This window comes from Capra hircus, chromosome 4 (genome assembly GCF_001704415.2).
Source record: "Capra hircus breed San Clemente chromosome 4, ASM170441v1, whole genome shotgun sequence".
NCBI classification, from domain to species: Eukaryota; Metazoa; Chordata; class Mammalia; order Artiodactyla; family Bovidae; genus Capra; species Capra hircus.
The window spans coordinates 70,169,470-70,196,965 of NC_030811.1; the positions used below are offsets into that span (position 1 = coordinate 70,169,470).

Consider the following 27,496-nt stretch of genomic DNA (forward strand, 5'->3'; position numbering starts at 1 on the left):
AGACCGTGGCAGCAGCATAAACACTGCCATGCTGAGCTGCGGGGAACTTAGCCCTGCTCAGGACTGCTCACTCCATAGGCAACAGGCAAGCTTGGCCCATGGCTCTCCTCCCCTCACTTCGCATTTGATCCATCTGCTTGCAGTTCTGAGTTCTCAGTGCTCAGGCCCCTCCTCTCCTGCGGGGGAGATGGCAGCTCCCAGCCTACCACAGGGGGGCCCTCAAGAAAGGGTTGGTGCAGAGAGGTGGGGCTCCTCCCCAGGCCGCCCCCAGCACCCACCCCCTCTGGAATCAGCCTGGTGGTCTTTAAGAGAGATCCTCCCTGACTTCTCTGCCTGTTCCATCTGCTCAGAACCCCAGTCTAGCTGACTGCTGGGGCAGGATGCGGGCCCCAGCACTGCTTCTGGTTGTCTTGGCTCCTGGTAAGCGTCTTGCCTGGATGCTCTTGGAATTTTTCTGTATTTTGTGGCAATGTGTGTGTGGGGGCCGGGGGGGAGGGGGGACTGTGGGGAAGAGGGCCAGACTAAGAAATTAGTGCTTCCTCTTCCTCATTATTTTTTGTTGCTTTTCTCATTGCAGTCATGCAGGTATCTTCCAACTTGATGTTAATCACTAGCAAGACTGGGGAGACTGCTTCGTTCCCTTGTGATCTTACACAAGGGGCCACCTATATCCACTTGTACAAACATGAGGAGGGGATGGCCCCCCGACGCCTTTTATACTACGACAGCTACAACTCAAAGCCTGTGCTTGAATCAGGAATCAGTGGAGCAAAATACCATGTCTATAAGGGCACAGGGAGGAGCTATACATTTGCAATCCTAAATCTGCAAGCTAGTGATTCCGGCATATACTACTGTGCTATCTGGGATAAGCACGTTGGTTCAGACTTCCTGTACACTGCACTGGAAATTTTGCTTGTGGCTGAATATCATAGCCCTGATATCAGCAGCTGCTTCATTGCCCACCCCTCACCCAATTTCTTTTTACTCTAAACAAAGAAAAACCCTGAACTCAATGCCCATGAATCAAACTTTCTATTCCACGGTCACCTTCTACCTCCCCACAATAGTCCTAGTTTTTCCTAAAAACCGGCCTCCATCTCCAGTCTGTAGGCAAGCAGTCTGGCAGGCAGCATATTCTCAGCTCTCCTAAAAGCTGGTAGACTCATATTATTTTCTCTTTAAGACAGACAGAGAACCTAGGATTATCTGTGAGTGGAGATATTTGGGAGAGGAAAATGGAAAGGCTAGATAATACTAAACCATTCACCTGATGATTATCCAGAGAAAATGGCTGAGAATAGAGCATCTTTATTATCCAGGGTTATGAAGAATGAGAAATGATGGAATGAAAACTTGGACTTTTTGAACCTCAAGCTGGTATCCAATTTATCTTTTGGAAAAACTGATATTTCTCTTACATAATCAACAAAGGCATGGCTGACCTAGTGAAAGTGTAGGGAAAAGTGATTGTTTTATATGGTGGTGGTTGGTGGTTTAGTGGCTAAGTCGTGTCCAACTCTTGGGACCGCTCGGACTGTAGCTTGCTAGATTCCTCTGTCCATGGCAAGAATTCTCCAGGCAAGAATATTAGAGTGGGTTGCCATTTCCTTCTCCAGGGGATCTTCCAGACCCAGGAGTTGAACCCTGGTCTCCTGCATTATTGCAGGTAGATTCTTTACCAACTGAGCTACAAGAGAAGCCCCGTTGTTGTATTCTACTTATACCCTCTGTTGAATTTCAGTCCATAGCCAGAACTGTCTTAAACAAGTAAAGCCAAAGCTTCTTTCTACTCCCACTCCCTACCATTAACAAGGCCAAGTGCCAAACTAGAATGAGACTTATCAGATCATAATTTTCTCAATAATTAAAATTAAAGAACACTTTAGGTGAACAATCTATGAATGGTATATATTCCAATTGAAAAGTCATATAGCCAAGGATTGTGGCTGCCTTATTGGGCTAGGTTTAAGGAAGCAAAATTAATATTGAAATACAGAAACATCAGCTCACGTGTATATGATCTCTTGTGTATTGGTTCCTCCAAATTTGTAGCAGTGTCTAAGCTTCTAGAACAGTGTTTCTCAAACTGTGGTCCATGTACCACCTGCATCAGAAGTACCTGAATTGGAATAAAAGTGCATGTTCTGGGTGGTACTCAACACAGTGAATCAGAATCATGGAATGAAGGCTGAAATTTACAGTGTTTGATAGGCTCCTACTGATTCTTCTTCAAACTGATTTGTAGGCCTTGCTGCACTAGCACAGGAGTGCCTACTAGAATAGTGCTCATGGTCTTATCCCCAACCCAGAGCCCCATCTGTCTTGTTGCCTCCTGGGTGCTGCTGCTCTCCAGGTCATCACATTTCTCCATCAGAATATCGCAATCAAATCAAATCAAAACAAAACAAAACAAAGCACAGCCTCACACCGCAAGTCAAAGCTTCAGATCCTGCTTAGTTCAGTGACTGCAGACAGCAAGGAACTGGATAGTAAACGCACTGCCTTTAGCCTGCTCTGCTGTATCAGCAACGACATACTGTAACTATTTGCAGCTTTGGGAAAGCCTGAAGCATAAATATATTTTCATTTTTACTTTTCCAATGGTGTTAAGACTTTGTTCTGCACATTTGATTCCTTGATCCACTTTAGTTTGAATTTTTGGGGATGTGTGTAAAGTAACAATCTTAAAGCAGAGATCCAATTCCTCTCCCAATTATTGACTAATGCATTATTATATCATGATTTTTCTTGGTACTGTGTGATAACTACTTTTCCATGTACTCACAGAACCCTTATGATCTCTCCCTCAGTTTCCATTCTCTGTCTCTGTTTATACAGGTCATTTTCTCTAAGGACACAGCTAGAGGTTAGACGCTGTGTATGTTCAAGAAACAAAAACACATGTAGGATGAGCAGTATGCCATACACAACCCAGGTGTGACTGAAGAAATCAGAGGAAATAAAAAATACTTGAAGACAATGAAAATGGGAAAACACCACACACACACAAAAAAAACTGTGGTATACAGCAAAAGTGTTCTAAGCAGGAACTTTATAGTGATACAAGCCCACCTCAAGAGACAAGAAAAACCTCAAACATACAGCCTAATCCTTCACCTATAAGAACCAGGAAAAAGAACAAATGAAACCAAAGGTAAAGGACAGAGAATAAAAATCAGAGCAAAGTAAAATAGAGACAAAACATCGCAGAAAAGATCAATACATCAAGAGCTGGTTATTTGAAAAGACAAACACATTGGTGAACCTTTAGCAAACTCATCAGGAAAAAAAAGAGAGAGAGAGAGAACTCAAAGATACAAAATTAGACATGAAATTAGCAGAAGTTAACAACTGATACCACCAAAATACAAATGGCAATAACTCATTACTATAAATAATTACTCCATACATGGCAAGAAAATAGGCTGCCTAGAAGAAATGGATACATTCCTAGAAATGTAAAAAGTACAAGTTCTCCAGCAAGAATATAAAAACAGGGGGAAAAACGTCTCTTCAGCAACTGGTGCTGGGAAAGTTGGACAGATGATCATAAATCAATGAAGTTAGAACACACTCTCACACCATACACAAAAGTAAACTCATAATGGCTTAAAGATTTAAACATAAAACATGACCATAACTTTCCTAGAAGAAATCACAGGCAAAACATTCTCTGACACAACTCATACCAATATTTTCTTAGGTCAGGCTCCAAAGGCAATAGAAATAAAAATAAAAATAAACAAATGGGACCTAGTCAAACTTATAAGCTTTTTCACATCAAAATAAACCATAAAAAAAGACAACCAATAGAATTGGAGAAACTATTCATAAATGATGTGACCAACAAGGGCTTAATTTCCAAAATATGTGAACAGATCATACAACAAAAACAAAAAACAAACAACCCAGAGACAAAGTGAGCTGAACAGCTTAACAGACATTTCCCCAAAGAACATACAGATGGCCAGTAGGCACATGAAAAGATGCCCAACATCACTAATTATTAGAGAAAGGCAAATCAGATCTACCACAAGGTGCAACTTCATACCAGCCAGAATGGCTATCATTAAAATGTCTACAAATAACAAATGCTGGAAAGGGTGTGAAGAAAAGGGAATCTTAAAACACTGTCAGTGGGAATGTAAATTAGTACAAGCACTGTGGAAAACAACATGGAGGTCTCTCAGAAAATTAAAAATAGAAGTCCTATGACCTAGCAACCCCGCTCCAGGGCATATACCAGGACAAAACAGTCATTTGGATAGGTACATGCACCCCTCTGTTCACAGCAGCACTGTTCACAAACAACCAGAACATGGGGACAGCCTGAATACCCACTGATGGATGAGTGGATAGGGAAGATGTGGTACCTGTCTGCAATGGAATACTACTCAGCCATAAAGAGAACAAAACACTGCTGTCTGCAGCCACATGGGTACAGCTAGAGATTATCATATTCAGTGAAGTAAGTCAGAAAAAGAAAGACAAATACCATATGATATTACTTACATGTGGAATCTAAAATATGACACAGATAGATCTATCTGTGAAACAGAAACAGACTCATAGAGATCAGACTTGTGGTTGCCAACAGGGAGGAAGAGGAGAAGAGGGATGGACTAGGAACTTGGAGTTGGCAGGTGTAAACTATTACATTCAGAATGGATAAACCACAAGATCCTACTGTATTGCACAAGGCACTACATCTAATATCCTGGGGTGAATCATAATGGAAAACAATGTTGAAAAAAAGAACATATATATGTGTAAAACCGAGTCACTTTGCTATACAGAAGAGATTGGCACAAATTGTAAATCAACTACACTTCAATTAAAAAATAAAGAGGAAACAGTCTCCAAATTTCTCCTTCTTAAAAATTAAACAGTAAGTAAAAGTGTCTCCTGTCCACTTCACATTCCAAGATTTTCTGCCACAGGACTCAGTTAGTCCCCTGCTCATAGCTCAGTTGGTAAAGAATCTGCCTGCAATGCAGGAGACTCGGGTTTGCTTCCTAGGTCGGGAAGATGCCCTGGAGAAGGAAATGGCAACCCACTCCAGTATTCTTGCCTGGAGAATCCTATGGACAGAGGAACCTCATGTGCTACAGTCCATGGGGTCGCAAGAGTCGGACCTGACTGAGTGACCTTCATTCATTGTCCTTGTAACTCACACTTTCAGATGCCTTATAATACAAACCTAACTTTTATGCTATTTGATAGAGTTATTTTTTCTTCCAACATATAATTAACAGTTCATAAATAATTTTAAGACAATCTATAATTTCCTTATAATTAAAAATGCCTTAATGATATTTTTATATTAACATATGCTTGGAGGATTTGCATTTTATTCATGTCACAGTATTCTTACTGCATTATTGTGTTATGTCATTAACTTTGCAATAAGGGTTAAGAGCTGCTATGCCAAATTAGTCATTTAAAATCATTATTTTAATAAAAAAATTTTAAGTTATCTCATATTTCATTTTTATATCAATTTAAAACAAGTATAACTACCTCAGCCTCAATCTTTACAACAGGGAACAAAAAAATAAAATGTTACCTTAAGTCTCATTGGAATTAGTCTATTTATACACATGATTTTAAGAAGAGTTTGCATGTTTATGACATTGAGCTTTTCCTTCATGGATATGATATGTCTCTCCATTTATGCAGGTTTAATTTTATGCCCTTTAGTAAAACCTTTTACTCTTTCTTCTTACTGTTCTTATATTTAATAAAGCATTAATTACATAACTCTTTAGTTATTCTTTTGCATTTTATTGCTTAAATCTTTCATGCATTTTGAAAACGAAACAATTCCTAAAGCTCCCAATAATTCTGCTCACGGTCTTGGAATAAGGAAAATCACAGGACAAGTTTTCAGAAAGGAGCTGAGGGGACATTATTCATGACTACAATAGATGCAAAGGGTATACGACAGCCCCAAGTACTAACAACTTAGAATTCTCAATTTTTTTGGTGGACATTCTGTGGATCATGAGATCTTATTTCCCCAACCAGAGATTGAGCCCAGTGAAAGCAGTAAAAGTGCAGAGTCCTAAGCACTGTACTGCCAGGAAATTCCCATGAACTCTCAATTTAAAAAAAAATCTATCTAAATACAGTTGGCATCTGAATCTCTCATCCCCTCCCATTGTGTTGGGACTGTGAGCTGAGCTCCTGTGAATGGACAGTTGCCCAACATGACCCTCTTACTTTCATCCTTGGGGCAGAGGAGCTGATTGCTCATGGGACTGAGACCATGAACAAGTGCCTCTGGAGTAGACATGGAGACAATAAGAGGCTGTCCTGTCTGGTCCTGGCAGATGGACAGCTCATCCGTGCTCAGAGAAGTACTCAGCTGCTCCTGGCAATTTCTTTCCCCCTGCCCCAAGATGAGTGGCTTGAAATTACAGAATAGCCACGAAGAGACTTCTTTTGACTATCAGAGAAATGGATATTGTTTCAAGTTTTCGTTTAAAGTCAGTATTATTTCCATGGAGAGAGAATTCTGCAAATTTCTTCCTTTATCCTAGGAAAAATAATATTAAATAAGTTGTCATAGGACTTATTTTCTCATTTCCCTTTTCCTTGGTAAAGAATTGTGCTGCCCAATGAATGGAGAGCTTTGTTCACATTTCTCAAGTACACGTGTGATGGCTGATGGGGTATTTGCATTTTCAGTTACTGAAGGTTTTCCTCCTTTTAGTAATACATTCCCAAATCACTAAACAGCCCTGGTGTTTGTGAAAAGAGAATTGCCTTTCAACTGATGCAAACTCTGAGCAGTTTCAACAGAACTGAACACCTGCAAATAAAAAAAAAGTCTTGATTCTTTGAATACCATTCCTGGAAATTTAGAAAACCAGGTGGTTAACCAGTTGGTGTCAGTGATGTCTTCTTTTCCTGTTTTTATACTTTTCATCTTTCATCAATGTTTTCAGTGATTACTACTTCTTGGAAAGCAGATATTTGGGTCCATTTATCTGAGGAAAGTGGCTTCCCCAGTGGATCCTTGAGTCAGGAAGATTCCCTGGAGAGGGAAATGGCAAACCACTCCAGTATTCTTCCCGGGGAAATCCCATGGCGGGCTACGGTCCAAGGGGTTGCAAAGGAGTCGGACACATCCAAGTGACTGAATAATAACAAAACAAATCTGAGGAAGACTTATAAAACATTGGATGCTGTGAAACCTATATCCAAGGACTTCCGAAAGAACTCAGATCACACTGCCAGTATGAAGTTTTTGGACTCTAGTCACTTTATAAAGGTAGAAAAAGGCTGGATTATTGTAGGAGCATTTATCATTGTGACAGCTCGGGCTGGAAGAAGATATTTGGAGAAGGAGCTAACATCATAGTAACTCCTCCCAGTAAGTATCATATTTCTGTTCTTACTGTAGTCATAAAATACTGATAGATGCTTTGTAGAAACAACTTGGGATCTCCCTGATCTGGCTGCCACGTTCTTGGTCTCAGCATCTAAACAGTAGTTTTACAGCAATTGGTCACTGAATATGGAAACTAAATCACCTTGTAAATGGTTTATTCTTGTCCCTGCTTGTAAGCAGTTGAAATTCGGGTTCTAGAAAACACACACAAAATAGACTCAGGCTCGATAGTGAAGTATTCTGAAGACCATGTCTGTCTTATTGCTTCGTTTATCTTTCTATATTCTAACATAAATAGCATAGTATATCATCACATTGGTATGAATTATTAGTTCAAGTTCCTTTTCTTATAGGCAGTCTATTAAGTGAGAAACACTTTTCTTACTATCTCTTCTCTATATTTTGAGATAAAATACTGTACTCCTGAATCTCCTGCAAAACCAATATTACTGATTTTCATCTCATCCCTGAGAGTAGTGGAAGAAAATTCTTACAGTAAATGATTATACAAGATTGATAAACCTCACTTCCTATTACTTTAGCTTCTTAGAAAGAGTCTGAGATTATTTGAAACTTAAACTATCTCATCTCTTGTGAAATTGTCTGGACATGGACCAGTTTGTGAGCTCAATGAGCCATTTCAGCTCCAAAGTTCACGAAAGTGTCCGTGGCTGGGCTTTCTCCTTTGCTCTTTCATTCTCTCAGCAAATATTTATTGAGGACCGTTTCGGTGCTGGGAGCTGCAGACAGACGACGGGTGAACAAGACACAGAGCCAGTCTCAATGCCAAGCAGCTTCTGTTCTAGAGGAAAGGCATTCTAGATTCTGGCTTAACTGAGACCTGTCTTCTACGGTTCATGGCTGCAGAAGGAGGGCATCTTGGATTGTTGAGCTTGGTGTAATAGTTATTGCTTATAAAAAACATATCTTTTGTTTGATGGAAGATTTTGATGAAATGGCCTCAAACCATGACATTAAAGAGAATTTTAATATTAGTTAATATTTACTGAAGGATAGACACCATGATACGTAGTTTCAATGCCTTATACTTTCCTCACCAGTAATCCTTTCATTCCCATTTTAGAGATAAAGAAACTGAGGCTTAGAGAAGTTTAGTTACTTGCCTAAAGTCACATGACTAGCTACTGTGGCAGAGTTTGGGATCCAGTAGAGACTGTCAAACTTAGAGGACTGGATCATTACGTGATATTTGAAACATTAAGTCATGTCTTTACATCCTGAATATGTACCCTTCTGTAGCCTGACCTGGATTCTGTAACTAACTATTAGTAATAGCTCATACTTTGCATTGCAACTCACATGTGAAAACAATGCTCTTGCTTTTAATCATAGCACTGAAATGACGTCTCTTTCCCTCACAAAGATCATGTAACTCACATGAATGTGCATTTATTAAACATTCAGAATATGTGTCGGTTCTATCTCAATGCAAAAGAAGTGAATTAAAAACAAGAAATAAGAAAGCAAGAAGAAAAAATGTAGTGGAATAGATACCCTATATTAACCGACTAAAATAAGCACACCAAAGTTCCAAATATGTTTTCCCACCACAAAATTGGAAAAAAGAACTTCAATGTGGAAGTCTTTAGTAGGAAAATGAAGTAAGAAGGGGACATTGCCTTCAATATCCAGTTTATAAAATGGAAGAAATGGTCTTCAAACAAATATGTTTATACTCCCCATGCATCAATGCAATGGGCACCAAAATGTAATGTCATTCATGAATGGTGACCCTCAGCTAATAAGATGAAGCAGGCAACGAAGCGATCCAACTTAACAAAGGAGAATTTGAGTACCAGGCATCCCGCCATTTTTGTGGTCATTTGTCATAAGGCCCATACCTGGAACTGCAAGCTGAACTTTGGGCGTGAACTGGATAGATATTTTGAAGCTGAAATTTCTGGTAAAATCTTGAGATACCCAGAGATGGTGCTGTTGTTGGAGAAAAGGCCATTTGTTGTGGACAGCAGAAGTGAAGTTCCATATACTGGCTGCATACATTAGGCTTTAGCCAATGTTCCCTTTGATTTTGTTCACCCTGGAAATACAGCAAGTACGACAGAACAAATGACTGCCTATTAACTGGGTGTGTGAAAAGCTGTGATACAAGCTTGGAGAATCCCAGACCTATCAAAACACAGAGGAATGCAAACAAGTCATCAGTTGCTATGGATCTACTTGTAAACCCCAGATCCTCAATTCCCATCAGATAGGCAAGATTTGCTCCCATGATATTAAAATGTCATGTTGGACCACACAATTATCACAAATAAAAATACTAATCATAATATCAATGATCATATAGTAATATTTACAATCTCTTACCTCTATATAATTTTTATTCAAATGACTTTTCAGATCTTGTTTCATTTTGAGCTCACCAAAACACTAATAAGGATGTTCTCTTGACTTAACAGTAGCACCGTCATTTTCAGATAAGCAAGGTACCCAAGGCAATGGCAGCCCACTCCAGTATTCTTGCCTGGAGAATCCCATGGATGGAGGAGCCTGGTGGGCTACAGTCCACGGGATCACAAAGAGTCAGACACGACTGAGCGACTTAACTTGCAACTAACTTTAACTTTCAAGGTGTTAGTCTATTTGACTTGCTCAACCACAGAGCTTGTTAGGAGCAAATTAACCAGGACCAGAAGCCTAGTGTCTTGAATTCAAAGTCATCATTATTCTACTAGAATTTGAAGAAATCAGAGAAGCTAATTAGTCTAAAGTTTTTGATATGACTTGAATCACTGTGGAATAATTACATAAAAAACTTCAATGTTGGAGCAAAACTCATTGTCACAGGTAGGTATCAGAAGAATATAATTTTTTTCAAGATACTAGAGAGAAGGTAAGAAATAATTAAATAGGAATGATATTTACCAAAAATGGGAATATGGATGGGAATTAGATGTAGAGATTTAGGAGAGATTTTACATCAAATTCACATAGTAAAGGAGAGCATAGACAACACTGTACAAATATTATGAAAGAATTTGTCTTCGTGTCTGTGTGGACTTCTAGAAAGGGCTCATGTATAATGTACATAATCATCATGAAAGTATTTGGCCCAGGGTTGAAGTTTGTCATTACAGGTAAGTTTTATGAGTTAAGATGTCTCCTTTCCTGATGCTGAAGGGCTATTTCCAAAGAAAGTGGGCTTTGGAGTCAGGCTGACTGAGAACTTCCATCCACCACTAACTGTGGATGTGAACACGGAAGTTCTTCTCTGGACTCAGTCTCCTAATCTGTAAAATAGCATAACAGTATTATCCAGCAGGGGTTGTACGAGAATTAAATGAGACAGTGTGATGAAGTATCTAGCACATTGTCTAATGCATCAGTATTCCTGTCTGGATAAGCCCGTGCGCAGAGGAGCCAGGCAGGCTACAGTCCATGGGGTTGCAAAGAGCTGGACACGACTGAGCACCGTACGTTTTGTTGGCTAACACATCATACGTGTTGGATAGGTGTTTACTCTATTCAAATGTAAAGGGAAAATTGCCTCCAAGAGGGAGAGTGTTGGTGGCCAAACTATTGATGAGTTGAAATTCTTCAAAGGATGCAGCTGTACAATTAACATATGGAAAGTTATCTTATGGTTCCCTCACATACATAAAATTGAATTGGAAGCTCTCTGTCTCTCTTTAGCAGACTTTGGTTTACATGGCAAGAAAAAAGGAGATTAAAATATGTTTATTTTTATCTGTCCTGTTGTTCTATGTACTTTAAATCTTAATCCTTTAATTTAATTGATATCATTTCTAACAACAACATTTATTGGCTCTAAAATATATAACCAGGAATTTGGGCTTCATGCTCATACTTATCAGAAAATAGCTTTAATTTATAAAGAAAATGATCAAGAAGTGAAGTCAATTAAATATAGATAGAAATCTCATGAATTAAAAAAGCACATTTACAACATGAGTGAAAAAATCAACGCCGTCTGCTTACTGATTTAGAAGAAAAACCAGGAACTTTGCTGCACAGGCAGAAGTTTCCAAGAGTTTTCTTTTCTTCTCAGATGAGAAGTCCAGTTTCTCCCTTCTTAAGAGATTTCCCCGTGAAGGACTTTCCCAGTGGTCCAGGGGTTAAGACTCCACCTTCCAATGCAGGTGCACAGGTTCGACCCCTTGTCAGGATATATGCTTTATGCAGCTGGTGAAAAAAAGGAAAACAGTGGCAGTAAAGCAGTTCAGCAGCCTTAGGGGGCAAATTCAAATTATAGGGAAAACGCCGAGAGCCAGAATATGGTGCATTATTCCTCAAGCTAAAACTTCAGATGAAAACCCAAAATAAAATGTGCTTTTGGAGAACATTTTCTGAATTTGGAAAAATTCTAAGTAGATTACTTGATAAGTTTAGTATAAGAGCCTTTCTGAAAATACGTTTTTTTTACATGAAAGTGTAGTTAGTTCACAATGTTGGGTTATTTTCAGGTGTACAGCAAAGTGATTCAGCTTTTTTTTGTGTGTGTATTATTTTTCAGATTCTTTTCCATTAAAGGTTATTACAAGATATTTAATATACCTCTCTGTTCTACATAGTAGGTTCTTATTGTTTATCTATTTTATATACAGTAATGTGTATCTGCTAATCCCAAATTAGGAGTTTGGGATTAATAATACATTTTCAATAGAAGTTTTGGAAATATTGTTATACAATCAAGGCACTATGAATAACATATTGCTCTACTCCAAAATCTGGAGAGGTTCAGGTATAAAATTGAGAGGTCATATAAAATTAGAAATAAAGAGAATTTCATCACTTCAGAATTGGGCATGGGATCCACATCTGGAGCTCAAAGTTCAACTTCATAGTACACATGTCAAGTACACGTGGGTGTTGATTCCCATTCTCAAAAGCAGATATATTGTTTTGTAAAACCAATAAATTTTCTCTGGGTATTTATTTTTATGGTTCATTCCAGAACCAGTTAAATGAAGAGTGAGATCCCATAGAGTTGCAGAATCTGAGAACGTGTTATTTGGACAAGAGAGCGTAAACTGCAAAGCACAGGACAGGAAAGGGAAGAAGTGTAGAAGCTAGCAAGGATTTTCACCAATACAGAAACCGTCAGTTACCCAATTGCCCCACCACCCTATTACCACCACCCACCCCTCCACTTCAAAACAGGCTCCCGTATTATAGAACAAAAGAGATTTTTAAAAGAGTAATTGGGGACTTCCCTGGCAGGCTAGCGATTGGGACTCCATATTTCCACTGTAGGAAGCATGGATTCAATCAATAAACATGCTCATGAATTTTGGAAGTCTTCATGTGGGATATTTATATGGGATATTTAAAAGTCATAATCCCAATGGACAGAGGAGACTGGCAGGCTATAGTCATTAGGTCACAAAGAGTCCGACATGACTGAAGCGACTTGGCATGCACGCAAGATGCACCCCATCTCTGTATATGGAGAAACAGTGAAGGTCAAGTTATAATCCAGCTCTGCTACTTAACAGCGGTGACTGTGGGCAAGTTCCATGAAGTCTTGAACTTCTCTTGCCATGAAAAATAAAACAGTACTAAGCACCTAACCACGTACTGCGGATGAAAGGCCATAGTGAGCAGTAGCCTTTTGTTTTGTCACTACTCATGTAGGTTTTTCCAAGCCACAACATGTTGGTGTTTCTTTAACCATTCTTTTTCATTACTATTCCATATTCCCCTACAGAGAGAAACCTTGCTGCAGACACTTCCCCCAAGCCCACTGTTTTTCTTCCTTCAATTGCTGAAATCAACCATGATAATGCTGGAACATATCTTTGTCTCCTGGAGAACTTTTTCCCTGATGTTATTACAGTGTCTTGGAGAGTAAAAAATGACAAAAGAGCTCTGCCATCCCAGCAGGGAAACACCATGAAGACCAAGGACACATACATGAAGCTCAGCTGGCTGACCGTGACCGAAAACTCTATGGATAAACAACATGTGTGTGTTGTCAAACACCAGAAAAATATAGGAGGAATTGATCAAGAGATTATTTTTCCTTCAATAAAAGAAGGTAAGTGAATATAAATGTAAATGTAACCTCCCAAAATACTGTTTTTCAAAGGCAATACCCACCTTTCCGGCCAAGTGTTCATGAAAAACAAATATGTCTGGATAAAATGATGTTTCATTTAATGGTAGCTATCTCCCCATAGGATTAAAATAGGATAGGTTTTGGAACATAGAAAAAAAATTTTTTTACTTCTCTCACCCTCAGTTTCATCTTCCAAAATATTAAGATCATATGAAGTTTAACTGTTAGAGTTGTTGTATGGATTAAATGAAACAACATATGTGAAAGCATCGAGCAACTTAGCACACAACAGATCTTCACTGCTGGTGATCTTGGTTGGTCAGGAAATAACAACATTTATACATCTTTCAGGAATGTCCTTCAGCAGGCAAAGTCATTCTCAATTCAGTTCTCCTTTACAATTCCAAAGCAATGAGTTATTACATGACAAAATGGTGTTTGTATAAGGGAGCCAAATTGCAGCTCAGCAAAGAGAATAATTTGACCACTGTGGTTTTTTAAGGTCTTAGGTTTTTGAAATTTGTATTTTACATACCACTATAAGATAAAATTTGTAATCAAATTTAAAGATTGGGTGATGCTAAAGTGTACAAACTTACTCCCATTCTACATAATGAATGCATTTCTTGCTGTTAGAAAAGGTCTTTCAAGATATTTTTATTGCAGCCCTAGCACATGCCAGGTCTGGAGGGATGTACGGATGGACACACGGGGGTGAATTACTGTCCATGCAGGATGCATTACAGTTAAGAGAACATACACTTTCCTTGATGACTTAGGGTACCTTGTGATCCAGGCATGACTTCTCAAAGCGGCCCCTGTGAGTAGATGCTGGACATGTCCATGCAGTGTGGACAGAGAGCTGGGAGGTGCCTTGGCCCTGGCAGTGGTCCTGTAACTAACTGGCCTCACGATTGAATGTCCTGCATGTTCGCCTAACAGACCAAAGGCCCCAAAGCGCCCCTCAGAAGGAATCCTTCTGTGCTTTTCCCTGTGGTTAGGAAACCTTTTTAAAGCAGTGGGAACCAAGCACATAAAATGTGCATAGATGTTTGCTGTGCACCATTCCGAATTTCTGAAGTAAGTCTTCATCTTCTCTGATTCTTAGTCTATCCAGTGATCAAATCAGGTGTGAACACTTGTCTTGGTTTTGTCCTGGGGCTGCAACGAAGAACAAATGAAATAACATCGGAGAAAACCGTTGCTTTCCAAAATATGGCATGGCTGTACTTATTTATATATTCATCATATCCATTATATCCTCTCCTAAAACTAATTAAAAATAAAATTACCAAAATAGCTCTAAATTTTTATTTTTATTCTAATAGAAAAGAAGCAAATTTGCAGTTTAATATAATCATGGTTTTAAGTGTCCTACTTGAGGACACTAAAAGCACTAGGTTTTAAATTTTCTTGTGATGAGAAAAAAATAAGTATATAAGTTTCATTGTGACGGTTACCATATGAGAGAGAGATTCCAGTTCATAATGTGTTTTACCTGAACACAATTCTGAAACAAATGCATTCCAAGGGTTTCTAATGGCTGTAAAGCTAATGATGGCATTTCGGTTAATGTTATTCTATAGCAAATTTCCAATGCTATTTCTTAAAATTGTTTTGTTTTTGATAAAAGCTAGGAATATAACATGAAGTGCATATCAATGAAATGACTTTACAGAGAAATAAATCTAATCTGGTCCTAGTTTTCAACCAACCTTCACTGAGAAAGAGAACTTATAATAAACACACGGAGTTTATTATGAAACTTTGTTACTTGATTGTTTCTGCCTCAACCAATGCATGTTAATAAGAGGTTTGTTTATCTTTTAGTGAATAAAGTCATTGTAAGGGAAAGAAGGAGGCTTTCAAGCACATTAAAGTCAGTTTCTGAGGATATTTTAACATGGGCTCCCTGGTAGCTCAGTTGGTAAAGAATCTGCCTGCAGTGTAGGAGACCCGAGTTCAATTCCTGGGTTGGGAAGATCCCCTGGAGAAGGAAATGGCTACCTTACCATTGTCCTTACCTGGAAAATCCCATGGACAGAGGAACCTGGTGGGCTGTAGTCCATGGGGTCGTGAATAGTCAGGCAGGACTGAGTGACTAACACTAACATCTAAACGTGACTACTAATATTTTCACTCTTGTGATTTACTCTAAAGTCTTTAAACCTCAAATCAATTTTTTCAGAGCTTACTGAACAAAGACCTCATTGAGGGCAGAAAATGGCATATCAGAACCAAATCTGTATGAACAAGAACACATCCAGGAGAAAAAGGATAAATACAACAACCATTGTTTTGCTCCATCCAATAGCCCATTATCTTTTTAAAAAATTTTTCTACTTTTATGACTGTCTTTTTATTTTTATTTTTTACATTATTTATCTCAGTTTCTATCGAGTCACAGAACTACAACTGTGGTTTGGCCTGTTTTTCTATATCTGGATCTTTCTATATCTGGAATTGCACTGAAATGTTGAGCTCTTATAATAAAAAAAGAAAGGTCATTGATAAGAATAATGAAGATATCTGGAAAAGAAGATGCTTTTAGTGTCTACAGTAGTGGAATTATATTCTTTATAGGTTAATTTCTCTTTATTTCTGGGGCTTATTTTACAAAGTACTCCCCACAGGCCCTGTCTCATTTAATCTCCCACGATGATCCTCTGAATGCTGGCTCTGCCATCACTGGTACCACTGGTACAACTCTCTGCCAGTCACTTTCCGTCTGATCCTTATTTCCTCTCTGTAACATGGAATCCTCCAAAATACACCCCACTCAGTGTCACTGGAGGATGAAAGAAGATAACACATGTGAAGTACTTAAGCAAGCTATAGTCACTCTCTGGCTATTAGCCTGATTAATACCATTTTCATTATGCCCACAAACACCACAAATGCAGAAGATAAGGGGATGTGCTTGATTTGGAAAGGTGTGGCTGCTTTCCTTTGCTTAGACAGGAAGTTTGCCTGAGCCAGACTCTTTCAAATGTGGGATTCCCTTGGTGCACTCTGGATTGGATGAATAAGACTGGGTGGCAACTCTTCCAGAGAAGGCGATGGCAACCCACTCCAGCACTCCTGCCTGGAAAGTCCCATGGACGGAGGAGCCTGAAAGGCTGCAGTCCATGGGGTCGCTAAGAGTCGGACACGACTGAGCGACTTCACTTTCACTTTTCACTTTCATGCATTGGAGAAGGCAATGGCAACCCACTCCAGTGTTCTTGCCTGGAGAATCCCAGGGACGGGGGTGCCTGATGGGCTGCCATCTATGGGGTCGCACAGAGTCAGACACAACTGAAGCGACTTAGCAGCGGCAGCAGCAGCAACTCTTCATCTCGGCAGTGGGTGCTGACCATGCAGAATAGCCTTTCTGAGAAAGGCTTTTTCTGATGATTTGTCTTTGCAAGCAGTATTTCTCAAACACCTACTTTGTAGCAGACACAGTGCTAGGAGCTATGAATACAGAAGGAAGATAAGATGCCCTCGGGTATTAGCCTCCAGTTACGGTGAAAAGTAAAATGTAACCCTCATGAACTTCAACATTTTCACGTGTAGAAAATCATATATGAATTAAAACTATGGATTACATAGAATCAGACCAACTATTTTTGTAATTGTAGGGCTCATGTTTTTAATTACTGTCTCTCTGTCAGCAGGTTTTATATGTGTATATATATACACGTATATATTACACACACATATATATTGCAATATACACACATGTATAAACATATGTGCATGTGTGCGAAGTTGCTTCAGTCGTGTCCAAATCTTTGCAACCCCATGGACTGTAGCTCACATGGCTTCCCTGTCCATGGGATTCTCCAGGCAAGACTATCAGAGTGGGTTGCTGTGCCCTCCTCCAGGGGATCTTCCCGAGCCAGGCACCAAACCTCTGTCTCCTGTGACTCCTGCACGGCAGGTGGATTCTTTACTGCTGAAACATACTCACAGTATCAAATAATGGGCACAGATAATTCATTAATACTTTTTCTCATTTCTCGTAGTTGTCTCCTCAGCTGTCACTACTACTGAGCCTCCGACTACTGAGCCTCCAACTACTGAGCCTCCAAATGATTGTTTGACTGATGAAAGCAGTAAGTTTTGGTACAGATTTGTCTTTATGTCATGCTTTCATCTTTCTTTCTTCCTGATCTATTTATCTTTTGAACTTCTCTGTTTTAAAGTGGAAAAGACCAATTATCTGAAACCGTGGGGCTCATCATAGTTATACTGATCATCTCCATTGTTACCTGTCAATAGACTATATACATATATGTATGTATATATACACAGACACCAGATTATACATACATATGCACGCACTGTAAAATAATGGGTGTGGACAACTGATTAATACTTGCTTCCTTTGCTTTTAGAAGTTACAGGTACTGGTTCTAAAAAAGCTTGTCTGAAAGACGAAAGTGGTAAGTTTTGCTTATGTTTGCCTTTAAGACATTCTATAGCACTTTTTCCCCTCCTGATCAATTACCTTTCTAAAAATGTTATTTATGTATTTTTAAATGTAACAAAGATGAATATTTTGAATGATGTTATTTAAAAAACTAGTACAATTAAAAAAAAAATGATACCAAAAAAAAGGTACAATTCACAAAGAAAATAGACATATAAACAGTTAGACACCTAACAACAAAGAAACAAAGATACCTAAAGCAAAAATCAGAAGAAATATAAGGGAAAAGAAAAAAACATATAATCATAATGAGACATATTAACATTTCTCTGAGAATATTTTATCAAGCACAGAAAAAATAAAAATGGGAGCATCTTGAATGATGTCATTAATAATTTAAATATAGTAGATGTCTATTTATATTAATTTATATTAATCTTATATCCTATACCAATATATTTAACATTTTGTATCTCGTATGTTGTTATTAGATACCCATAGGCAATTTAGAAAAACTGACAAAAAGATATACATTACCAAATTTCTAAAAGTAGAATTTTTTGTCAATCACTTATACACACATATTACTTTTGAAATTATTTTCTGTTATAGGTTATTACAAGATAGTGACTATAGTTCCTTGTGCTAAATAGTAAACATTTGTTTCTTGTTGCATATCTATTTTTTTTAATTAGAAATCTAGCATCTTATTCAAACTAAGTCAAACAAATGAAATCAAAACGTCATAGTTCAGATTGGCTGGGCAAATGCAACATATGCATGTATGCACTCCCATTTACCATGTCACTCCGCTTGACCCCCCAGACTGTATGTAATTGTTTTATATTGTTAGGTTAATCATGTTCCCATTATGGCTTGCAATTGTAATTATCTTTTATTTTTTGTTTGGCTATTGCTTGTGAAAACTGATACGCATCTTTCACTATTGTGGTTATGAAATGGCAACCCACTCCAGTGTTCTTGCCTGGAAAACCCTAAGGATGGAGGAAACTGGCAGGCTGTATAGTCCATGGGGTCACAAAGAGTCAGACACGACTGAGTGACTAACACTAACATTAACTATTACTCACTTAATACCGTTGTATCATGACTGGTCAACAGAAAAATAATAGAATTCTATATCACCAAAACTACCATTTCATAGAAAAACCTGTAAACACCTTTTAAAATCCAGATGTGTATTAGAATTAACTTGGAATTTTTTGAAAAATACAAATGCCCTGGTATTGCTTATTTTTCGCCAGGGCTCCAGATATGTTTCTAATAAGAAACCATGTTTAAAAACAGCTGGACTGTATGAGGATCTTTTACTTTTATCTAGTTTGTTTTACTTCTTCTATTTCATATCAGTGCTCCCACTTCATTTAGTTTACTTTTTCCAATTTCTCCACCTCTTCTTTTCTTTTCTTTTGACGTTCATTATCAAGCCTTTATCAAACATAGTAGAAAAGTTACTGTATACTTATATATAAATAATATGTATAATATATATATTTTAGAAAGCATGAATTTTTACCTGGTCAACTATCTCTTGAACTTCCTTGGCTAATGTTAAGAAAAAGTGAATTATTCCTGAAACTGTGGTGTTCCTACATTTAATCAGAGTATTAACACAGAGTATCTGTGTTAGCAGATCTTCTATTATATATACATGCATATTAACACACACAGAGTTAATCACATATGTGCCACTGTCTAATAATACATATGAATGATTGACAAGACAATTGATTGATACCTGCTCTCCTTTCTTCTAGAAGTCACTGGTGATACTAATTCTACAAAGGCACGTCTGGAAGGTGAAAACAGTAAGTTTTGTCTTTGTTTGCCTTTGTGTCATGTTACAGCACTTTTTTCCCTCTGGATAAACTCAACTTTTGAACTTCCTTGATTTAAGGTAGAAAAAAACAAAATGTCTGGATATTGCAGAATAGACTGCATATTTTAAGTAAATCCATCATTCCTGAAGAGTCATCTTAACTCATTAAATGCTGGTTTTGGTGTAAGAGGACTCTAAATGAGAGAATGCACTGATAGGCTCTAAATTATTTCCACAGTGGGCTTCACCCAGTTGTGTAGATTTTGTTTGTAATAATTGGAGAAACTTGATATCAAGTGGCTTCTAGATTTTTTTAAAGTTTTAGCCCTTGCTGATAACTAATACGTGAACTGACACTTGCTGAGAGCTGGATGTACGTAAGGTGCTGTGCTGTATCTTATGTGCATATTTTGTTTATTCATCATAACACTCCTGTGAGGTGGTGCAACATTTTCCCATACGTTTTCAATGAGGCCCATGAGCCAAAATTCCTTAAATCCCTTGTACCAAGCTACACAGCTAGATATGAGGATTCAACAAAGGCCATCTGAATCCATGGTTCAGACACTCACTCAGTTCTGGATTCATCTCTAAGATATAGAGCAAGAATCCTAAAACCAAGGCCCTGAGACAGGGTGGACCCATGGGCAGCATATAAGTGCGTGAATTTCCGACTATCACAGACAGGACTTTAACGCCAGTTCTTTTATTATTAGTTGCACAAAACTGGGTACATGACTTCTATTTCTGGGCAATAGTGCCCTCTTCTGCCAATAGGGAACAATTGCACCCAACTCAGTTATTACAGAGATAAGGTGGCACCCCACTCCAGTACTCTTGCCTGGAAACTCCCATGGACGGAGAGCCTGGTAGGCTGCAGTCCATGGGGTCACTGAGAGTTGGGCATGACTCAGTGACTTCACTTTCACTTTTCCCTTTCATGCATTGGAGAAGGAAATGGCAACCCACTCCAGTGTTCTTGCCTGGAGGATCCCGGGGATGGCGGAGCCTGGTGTTCTGCCGTCTATGGGGTTGCAAGAGTCGGACACGACTGAAGCGACTTAGCAGCAGCAAGGTCACCTGTGTGGAATGTTTCCCATAGGGTATCCATTTAGCTGGCACAGGATCAGTACCAGTTGGGGCCCCTTCGCCCTACGTGAAGGTTCTCAGTGAATTTAGAAGCGCTGGCAATGGTGCTGCTGATCCCTCCTCCGCTCCCAGTGTCAGGGGGCCTGGAACTCAGCTAGCATCTGACCTGACTCAGGGCCATGAGTTATGAGCGTGTCTGTCCCCTCCTGAGATCCTTTCCACACCACATACTAGTTATTCTCGCCTTCAGACTCCATGAAGGTAAAGCATAGAGAAGGGGAACTTATACAGGAAGAAACTCAGCCTTGTAGTCCATTGAGTAGCAAGTCAGGCCCAGTATCCTTGTTAATTGCTTCTTGACATCATATTTTTCTTGCAAAACTTCCAAGGAGAGTAAGTGCAATTATCCTATAACATCAAGGGCACGAGGTTAGATATCTAAGAAAGACAGGTGACTGAGGCGTGAGCTCCTAAGGTTTCGGGGATTTTGGACTAACCACTCTCTTCCATTTTGTACAAAGTTCTCTTTACTAAAACCTTCCACCCACCTCACTGGGTCACAGCCAGATCTCCCTGGTTTATCCCCTTCATAGGAACCTCTTTGGTGCACAACATGTAATGGCTCAGATGCTTCCACATCAGCAATTCAGCTTGCTGTTTATGCTTAACTTTGATGTCTGGGGTATTTACTGCACATGGAAATGCAGGACTCCAGAGCAGCTAAGGATACCTTCTTCAGACTCAGGTTGCTGGGAATGAAATGTGATTTCTGGTGCTTTCTAAATGCGTGACACCAAGCAAATTATTTCTCTCTGTCCTCAGTTTACTGGTAAAAGGGGGTTGAAAGTGATAATCTCATAGGTTATTTGAAACTTAAATAAGGTTAGAATTTTGCATGCAAAGCTCTCAGAATAAGTGTTTGACATGTGGTTAGGGGTTAACAAACATCCCCTGCTATTATTACTCAGAGATGTGATGGGGCAAAAAATGCAAAATGCTATTTATCACAAATATTTTTCCCATTTGGACTCATTCTTTCAAAACACAACCTTGCTTTTTAATATTTTGGAAGGTTCTGTTGAATTTAGTTGAGGTTGTTGATCGACTTGAATTGTCAGCTAGATGTTGAGTTGTTCTGGCGGGGGTGGTGCTCACGGTGGTCGCATGCATTTTCTTTGGGTTTGGTGGTACAGGGGTGCCACTTCTTTGCAGATCAGCAGCAATAAATCATTGTGACCACTTCTGTGAATATGTCCTCTCCTCTCAAAAAAACCCTTGAAACTAACCAGAATGACTTCTCCTAGGTGCCCTGCAGCTGCAGCTCACGACCACCTCTGCCTATTACACCTACCTCTTACTCCTCCTCCGGAGCGCAGTCTACTTTGTTGTCATCATTTCCTGTGTGTTTAGGAGAACAGGCGTCTGCTGTGACGGGAAGATCTAGTGACGGGGGGTGGCTACCGAGAGGTCAACTTTCCTTCGCCATCTACAGTCCCAGAAATTCTCTCCTTGCTTTTTGGTTTGGGTTATCTCAGTTCAGATGTGTATTTATCTCTGATGTCATAATTGTCCCACCCCCAAGTCCTTTCAACTCCTGAGCGCACACTGTGGGCAGCTCCCTGCCTCCTCCCTCAGCACCTCCACCCAGACCATGACCCTGACCCTCCCTGTCACACACCCTGGAGAAGTCAGCTTTGCTGCTCGAATTCTGTACTTAGATTTTCATAACATGCACAATAAATACGAAAGAATCACAAGCCCCCTTGTGTCTGTGTACTTTAATTTCATGGAATCGAACCAAGGTGAGAAACAGCATGACAATCAAGCTACCAAATTCAGCGCTGATTGTAATAGTGCTCAAACCGCGTTTCTAGGTCTTTCACTGACATGGTGGTTATGGTGCTTTCTCCGGGGCACCGTCTCCAAGACGACCGGTGGAGCCGGTCCAAGAGGAGCCAAACAAAGGGGCCCGTGTTCCTTCTCTTTCAGAGTCACCAGATGCAGAATCGTTGGTCTGGGGCTTTCGGATAGTGACAACATAACACCCAGCATGCCTTGCACTGTGTGTGCTCACATCTGTGCTAGGGTCTCACAGGCCTGACTCCAGGTCCTCGTGTTAACCCTGATGAGACCCGCACCAACACCAGGGGAGCCTCGGGCGGAGGATGAAGCATGCAGACTCTGACCCCTGACGGCCTGGGTTTGAACCCTGGGTCTGTGTTAGCACTTGTGTGATCTCAGACAGCTCTCTGAGCTCTCCGTGTCATCATTTCCTCATTGGTGTAATGAGGTTACAGAGCCCGGTCTCCTGGAGTGTGACGGTTAGCTGAGTCCATGAGGCCTGGTCCAGGCAAGTTCTCAACAACATTAGTACCTACTGTCGGGACAGATTCCACACGTACACAAATGCACTGAGATTCATTGCTAAGCTTACTTCCCCACAAAGAAATTAGATGTAGATGGAACAGAGACTCCGTTTCTACTGTTCATCAGGTAATCCCATTAATCGCTGAAGAACCCCTGGAAGAAGCAACAGTTAAAGTTCTCAGTTTATAGGCTGGAGAGGTTAAGTTGTCTGTTCCTGATCGCTGTTTTGTAAATAAGAGTCCTTCAGGTTTTTCTGAACCTGGAGCTCACATTTTGTAATCTAGTATCACATGGCTTTCCCTTGATTCACTTTCTGCTGGGAAAAAACAAACTACAACAGGACAAAACACACACTGCTCTTTCCTAAAGGCTTCCTCCAAGGATTCAGAGAGAATTTTCTTAAGAGTTTGTGGTTGCATCTGTCTTTTTCTTACGTACATACTCTGGTCTCAACATATCTACTTCCTTGGATGTCAACATGGTGGAAATCCTGCCTTATTCTATGTGTGTGGTTTTACAGCTTCTTTTTCTTTTCTGCTGAAATGTTTGTTCGTGTCTTTCAACCATTTTTCCTATTGAGTAATAATATTAATAAACAGGACACTCATTATATGTATTTCTGTGTATTTCTGTAAGTACAGACATAAAACAAAAAGTTAAATTCATGGTAGAAGGAAGAAAAAATAAGTTAGTGCACATTTTCTATTTTCTCTAATGAATCCTTTTAAAGGAAATTTTTTATGTATTAGAATTGAAACACTGTCTTATTTACAATTGGAAAAGCTTTTTGTTTGTTTCTTTGTGTATAATCGGCTTCAGTGTGTATGAAACAAGTTCTTAGGAAATTAAACAAAGGTTCCCATTTGAAAACAAAAAGAGACCGACCAGATAAACAATGGTGGTTTTAGTTGCTAAGTCTTGTCCAACTCTTGCGACCCCATGGACCATAGTCTGCCGGGCTCCTCTGTCCATGGGATTCTCCAGGCAAGAATACTGGAGTGGGTTGCTATTTCCTTCTCCAGGGAATCTTCCCAGCCCAGGAATCAAACCTGGGTCTCCTGCATTGCAGGCAGTCTTTACCGACTGAGCTATGAGGGAAGCCCTTAGATTGAGCCCTTCATTCCCGTTAATTTGATCTGTCCTCTTTAGGTAAAATACATTGCCCTCAACTTAGAGATCTGGAAATATTTATTCACTGGAAAGAATAATGTAGTAAGTACAGAAGCCAAGAGGGGAAACTCACCTTGGCTATTGTACAAACTGCTGTGATGAACTTTAGGATGCAAGTATCTTTTCAGATTCTGGTTTTCTCCAGATATACACCCATGAGTGGGATTGCTGGATCATATGGTAGTTTTATTGCAACATGGATGGATCTGGAGATTATCATACCAAGAGAGGTAAATCAGCCAGAGAAAGACAAATATCGTATGACAACACTTATATATGGAATGCAAAAAAAAAAAATGATACAAACAAACTTATATTTTAAAAAACAAATAGATCACAGACTTAGAAAACATTTTTACGGCTACCAAAGGGGAAAAGTTGGGGGAGGGATACATTAGGAGTTGAGGATTAACATATACAAACTGCTAAATATAAAACAGATGATCAACAGGGACCTACAGCACAGCACAAAGAACTCTGCTCAATATTCTGTGATAACTTATATGAGAAAAGAATCTGAAGAAGAATGGATATATGTATATGCATAACTGGATCACTTTACTGTACACCTGAAACTAACACAGCATTATAAATCAACTATACGCTACTATAAAATAAAGATTAAATTTTAAAAAGGAAGCAATAAAAATTTTAACAAGGGGAAATTTGCAAATCTCTGAAAAGTTCTGTGCAGCTGATTTCCCAGCCAGGACCATACTGGACAGCGTCTCCTGTGGTCTCCAACTTCCTGCCCCTCTCGCCCTGGGCTGCCCTGGCCTGGGAGGGGTGGAGAGGGGAGGGCAGTGGGGCTGGGGCGGCAGCCTGAGTGGCAGCAGGAGGGCGCTGGTGTGGCTGATGGGGTTTCATTCTCTCCGGCTTCCGTTTTGTTCACATGCTCAAAACCACATTTTGGTTGATTTGTGGAAACCGTTTAAAGTCAAACAGGCCCTGCTGGTTGAGACTGTACAAGGGATAGCTGGGGTGTCAAAAAAATATAAGCACAGTTAAACCACAACCAACTTTACTCACTTTCAAAAGGTCGCAGCTAATGGAAGAAAGATCTCTCTACACAGGCATGTAATTGTTATCAAACACACTAGGCTGTGGGTCATGGCTCCCCATTATGGAAGTATATGCAAGAGCATACTCAGTTGCTTCAGGCGTGTCTGACTCTGCGACCCTATGGACTGCAGCCTGCCAGACTCCTCTGTCCATGGGGATTCTCCAGGCAAGAATACTGGAGTGGGTTGCCATGCCCTCCTCCAGGAGATCTTCCTGACCCAGGGATCGAACCCAAGTCTCCTTTGTCTCCTGCATTGCAGGCAGATTCTTTACCACTGAGCCACCAGGGAAGCCCATTTAAATATACAGTTCCTCCAATTAGCTCCTAAGTGAGTTGGGAAACTTATGCCCAGAACGTTCAGATGCTGTACCTTCGACCATGCCCTTGACCCTGAAGGAAAGAGCAGACAGGACTCCTTGCAGCACTAAGATCATCCTTGACATTCCTCCAGCCACTAGTGCTCTTCCTTAATCTGTGACTTACTGAGGGTGGTACTTCTTGGTTTTATTTTCTCAGTGTAGATGGGAGGACACAAGACCCAATCCCTGAACCAAGCTGCATGGACAGATGTGAGATGCTTTTTTCTCACAAGAAAATAGACACAGAAGACCAAGGTTGACCTGTGCAATTGAGTGTCATATACTGAGTCACCCAAGACTCTGTAAAGGGACTAAATGATTTTAGAGTCAACCTGAGCAAGGCTTACTAGGGGGTAGTAAATCAGATGACAGTGTGACAGGTGAATAGCAGAGGGTTGTTCAGCAATGTGAGCATGAAGAGCAGGTGTCTCCCCCCACACACACCAAGCAGGTCCAGACCTTGCACTCCATCCATCCAGTCCCAGAGGGAAGCAGGGCTTCATGGCTGAGGTCAAGGCTTCATCTCTCACAGTCCGACCACAGGGCACATTCAAGGCACATCCTCATTCCTCTTGTTTCTGCTCTGAAAGCCAACATCTAGGGTGACATGCCCTCCTAGGGAGACTAGCCGAGTCATACTGGTCCAGCCCAAGACTTGTGGGGAGAGCATTTCTCACGTTAAAATCACACACTGATGTCTGGCTCAGGCCCCAGCTATGATCATGGTGTAGACACGGGTTCACTCCTGGGACAGGATGCTCTCATCTAATAACATCACTGAGGTTTTAGTCCAAGGCCAGACCCTGGAGCTCCCCTCTACCCTCTCTCCATGTAAGAAGCTCCTCCTGGTGAGGCCCCAGATCCCCAGGGAGCCTCCAGCTGCATTTCTGTCCTGTGGCATGGACAGAGTCTTAGACTGAGCATGGGTAGAGTCAAATATATCCACACAAATGACCGTTTCCACCCAAACCAATGCCATTTTATTTATACACAGCTAAGTGTTTCTTGACTAACGCAATGAATATATTAAAAAAAAAATCCAAAAATGAGTAGATATGCCGCCTTCCTATGAAGCATTATGTTGAACATTCTTGTTTGAAAAAGACAATCTCACAATATAATTGAGTTTATTTTAATTCAAACTAACTAAATACAAGGGAATATAATGGCAATAGTTTCATGGCGTAGTTTCAAAGAAGAGTATCCAGACTAATTTAGATCATTCTCTTAAGAGAAAGAGACTGTTTCTGGAGAACTTTGGTATGTATTCATAATCCCTTGTGTCCCCCTTATTCCAACACGTTAGGCCACATGCATGATGCAAAAGAGGAAAAATAAATTTAATTATTTTGATATGTAAGAACTTGTTACTTTTTAAAACTATACAAAAAGGGCATGTGCATGAGTTGGTTTTTTTTAAAGGCAAGACAAATGTAGGGTCTTAAGAAGTATTGGAGTAGGAATGGCAACCTCTCCAGTATTCTTGCCTGGAAAATTACATGGACAGAGGAATCCAGTGGGCTACATCCATGGGGTCCCAAAGAGTTAGATACAACTGAGCACATACACTAAGAAGAAATAGAAAAGAAATCTCAGACATGAAACAAGAAATTCCATTCTACAAGTCAAAATAAAAAGATATTTTGCTTACGATGAAATACTACTGGCAACTTTTCATTAAGAGATCAGATTCAGTCTCCTCTGAATACAGGGTGGACCATAATATTATCTTAC

At 39.8% G+C, this 27,496-nt stretch overlaps 1 protein-coding gene across 1 annotated transcript; it reads left to right on the forward strand.

The window, feature by feature from the left end:
• On the forward strand, positions 346 to 22,552 carry LOC102175459 (T-cell receptor gamma-2 chain C region). Its single transcript, XM_018047197.1, has 8 exons — positions 346 to 420; positions 578 to 871; positions 10,175 to 10,225; positions 13,107 to 13,436; positions 17,468 to 17,557; positions 17,840 to 17,887; positions 19,653 to 19,703; positions 22,108 to 22,552. The coding sequence occupies exons 1-8, from the start codon at positions 381 to 383 to the stop codon at positions 22,245 to 22,247; spliced, it is 1,044 nt and encodes a 347-aa protein (XP_017902686.1). The 5' UTR covers positions 346 to 380; the 3' UTR covers positions 22,248 to 22,552.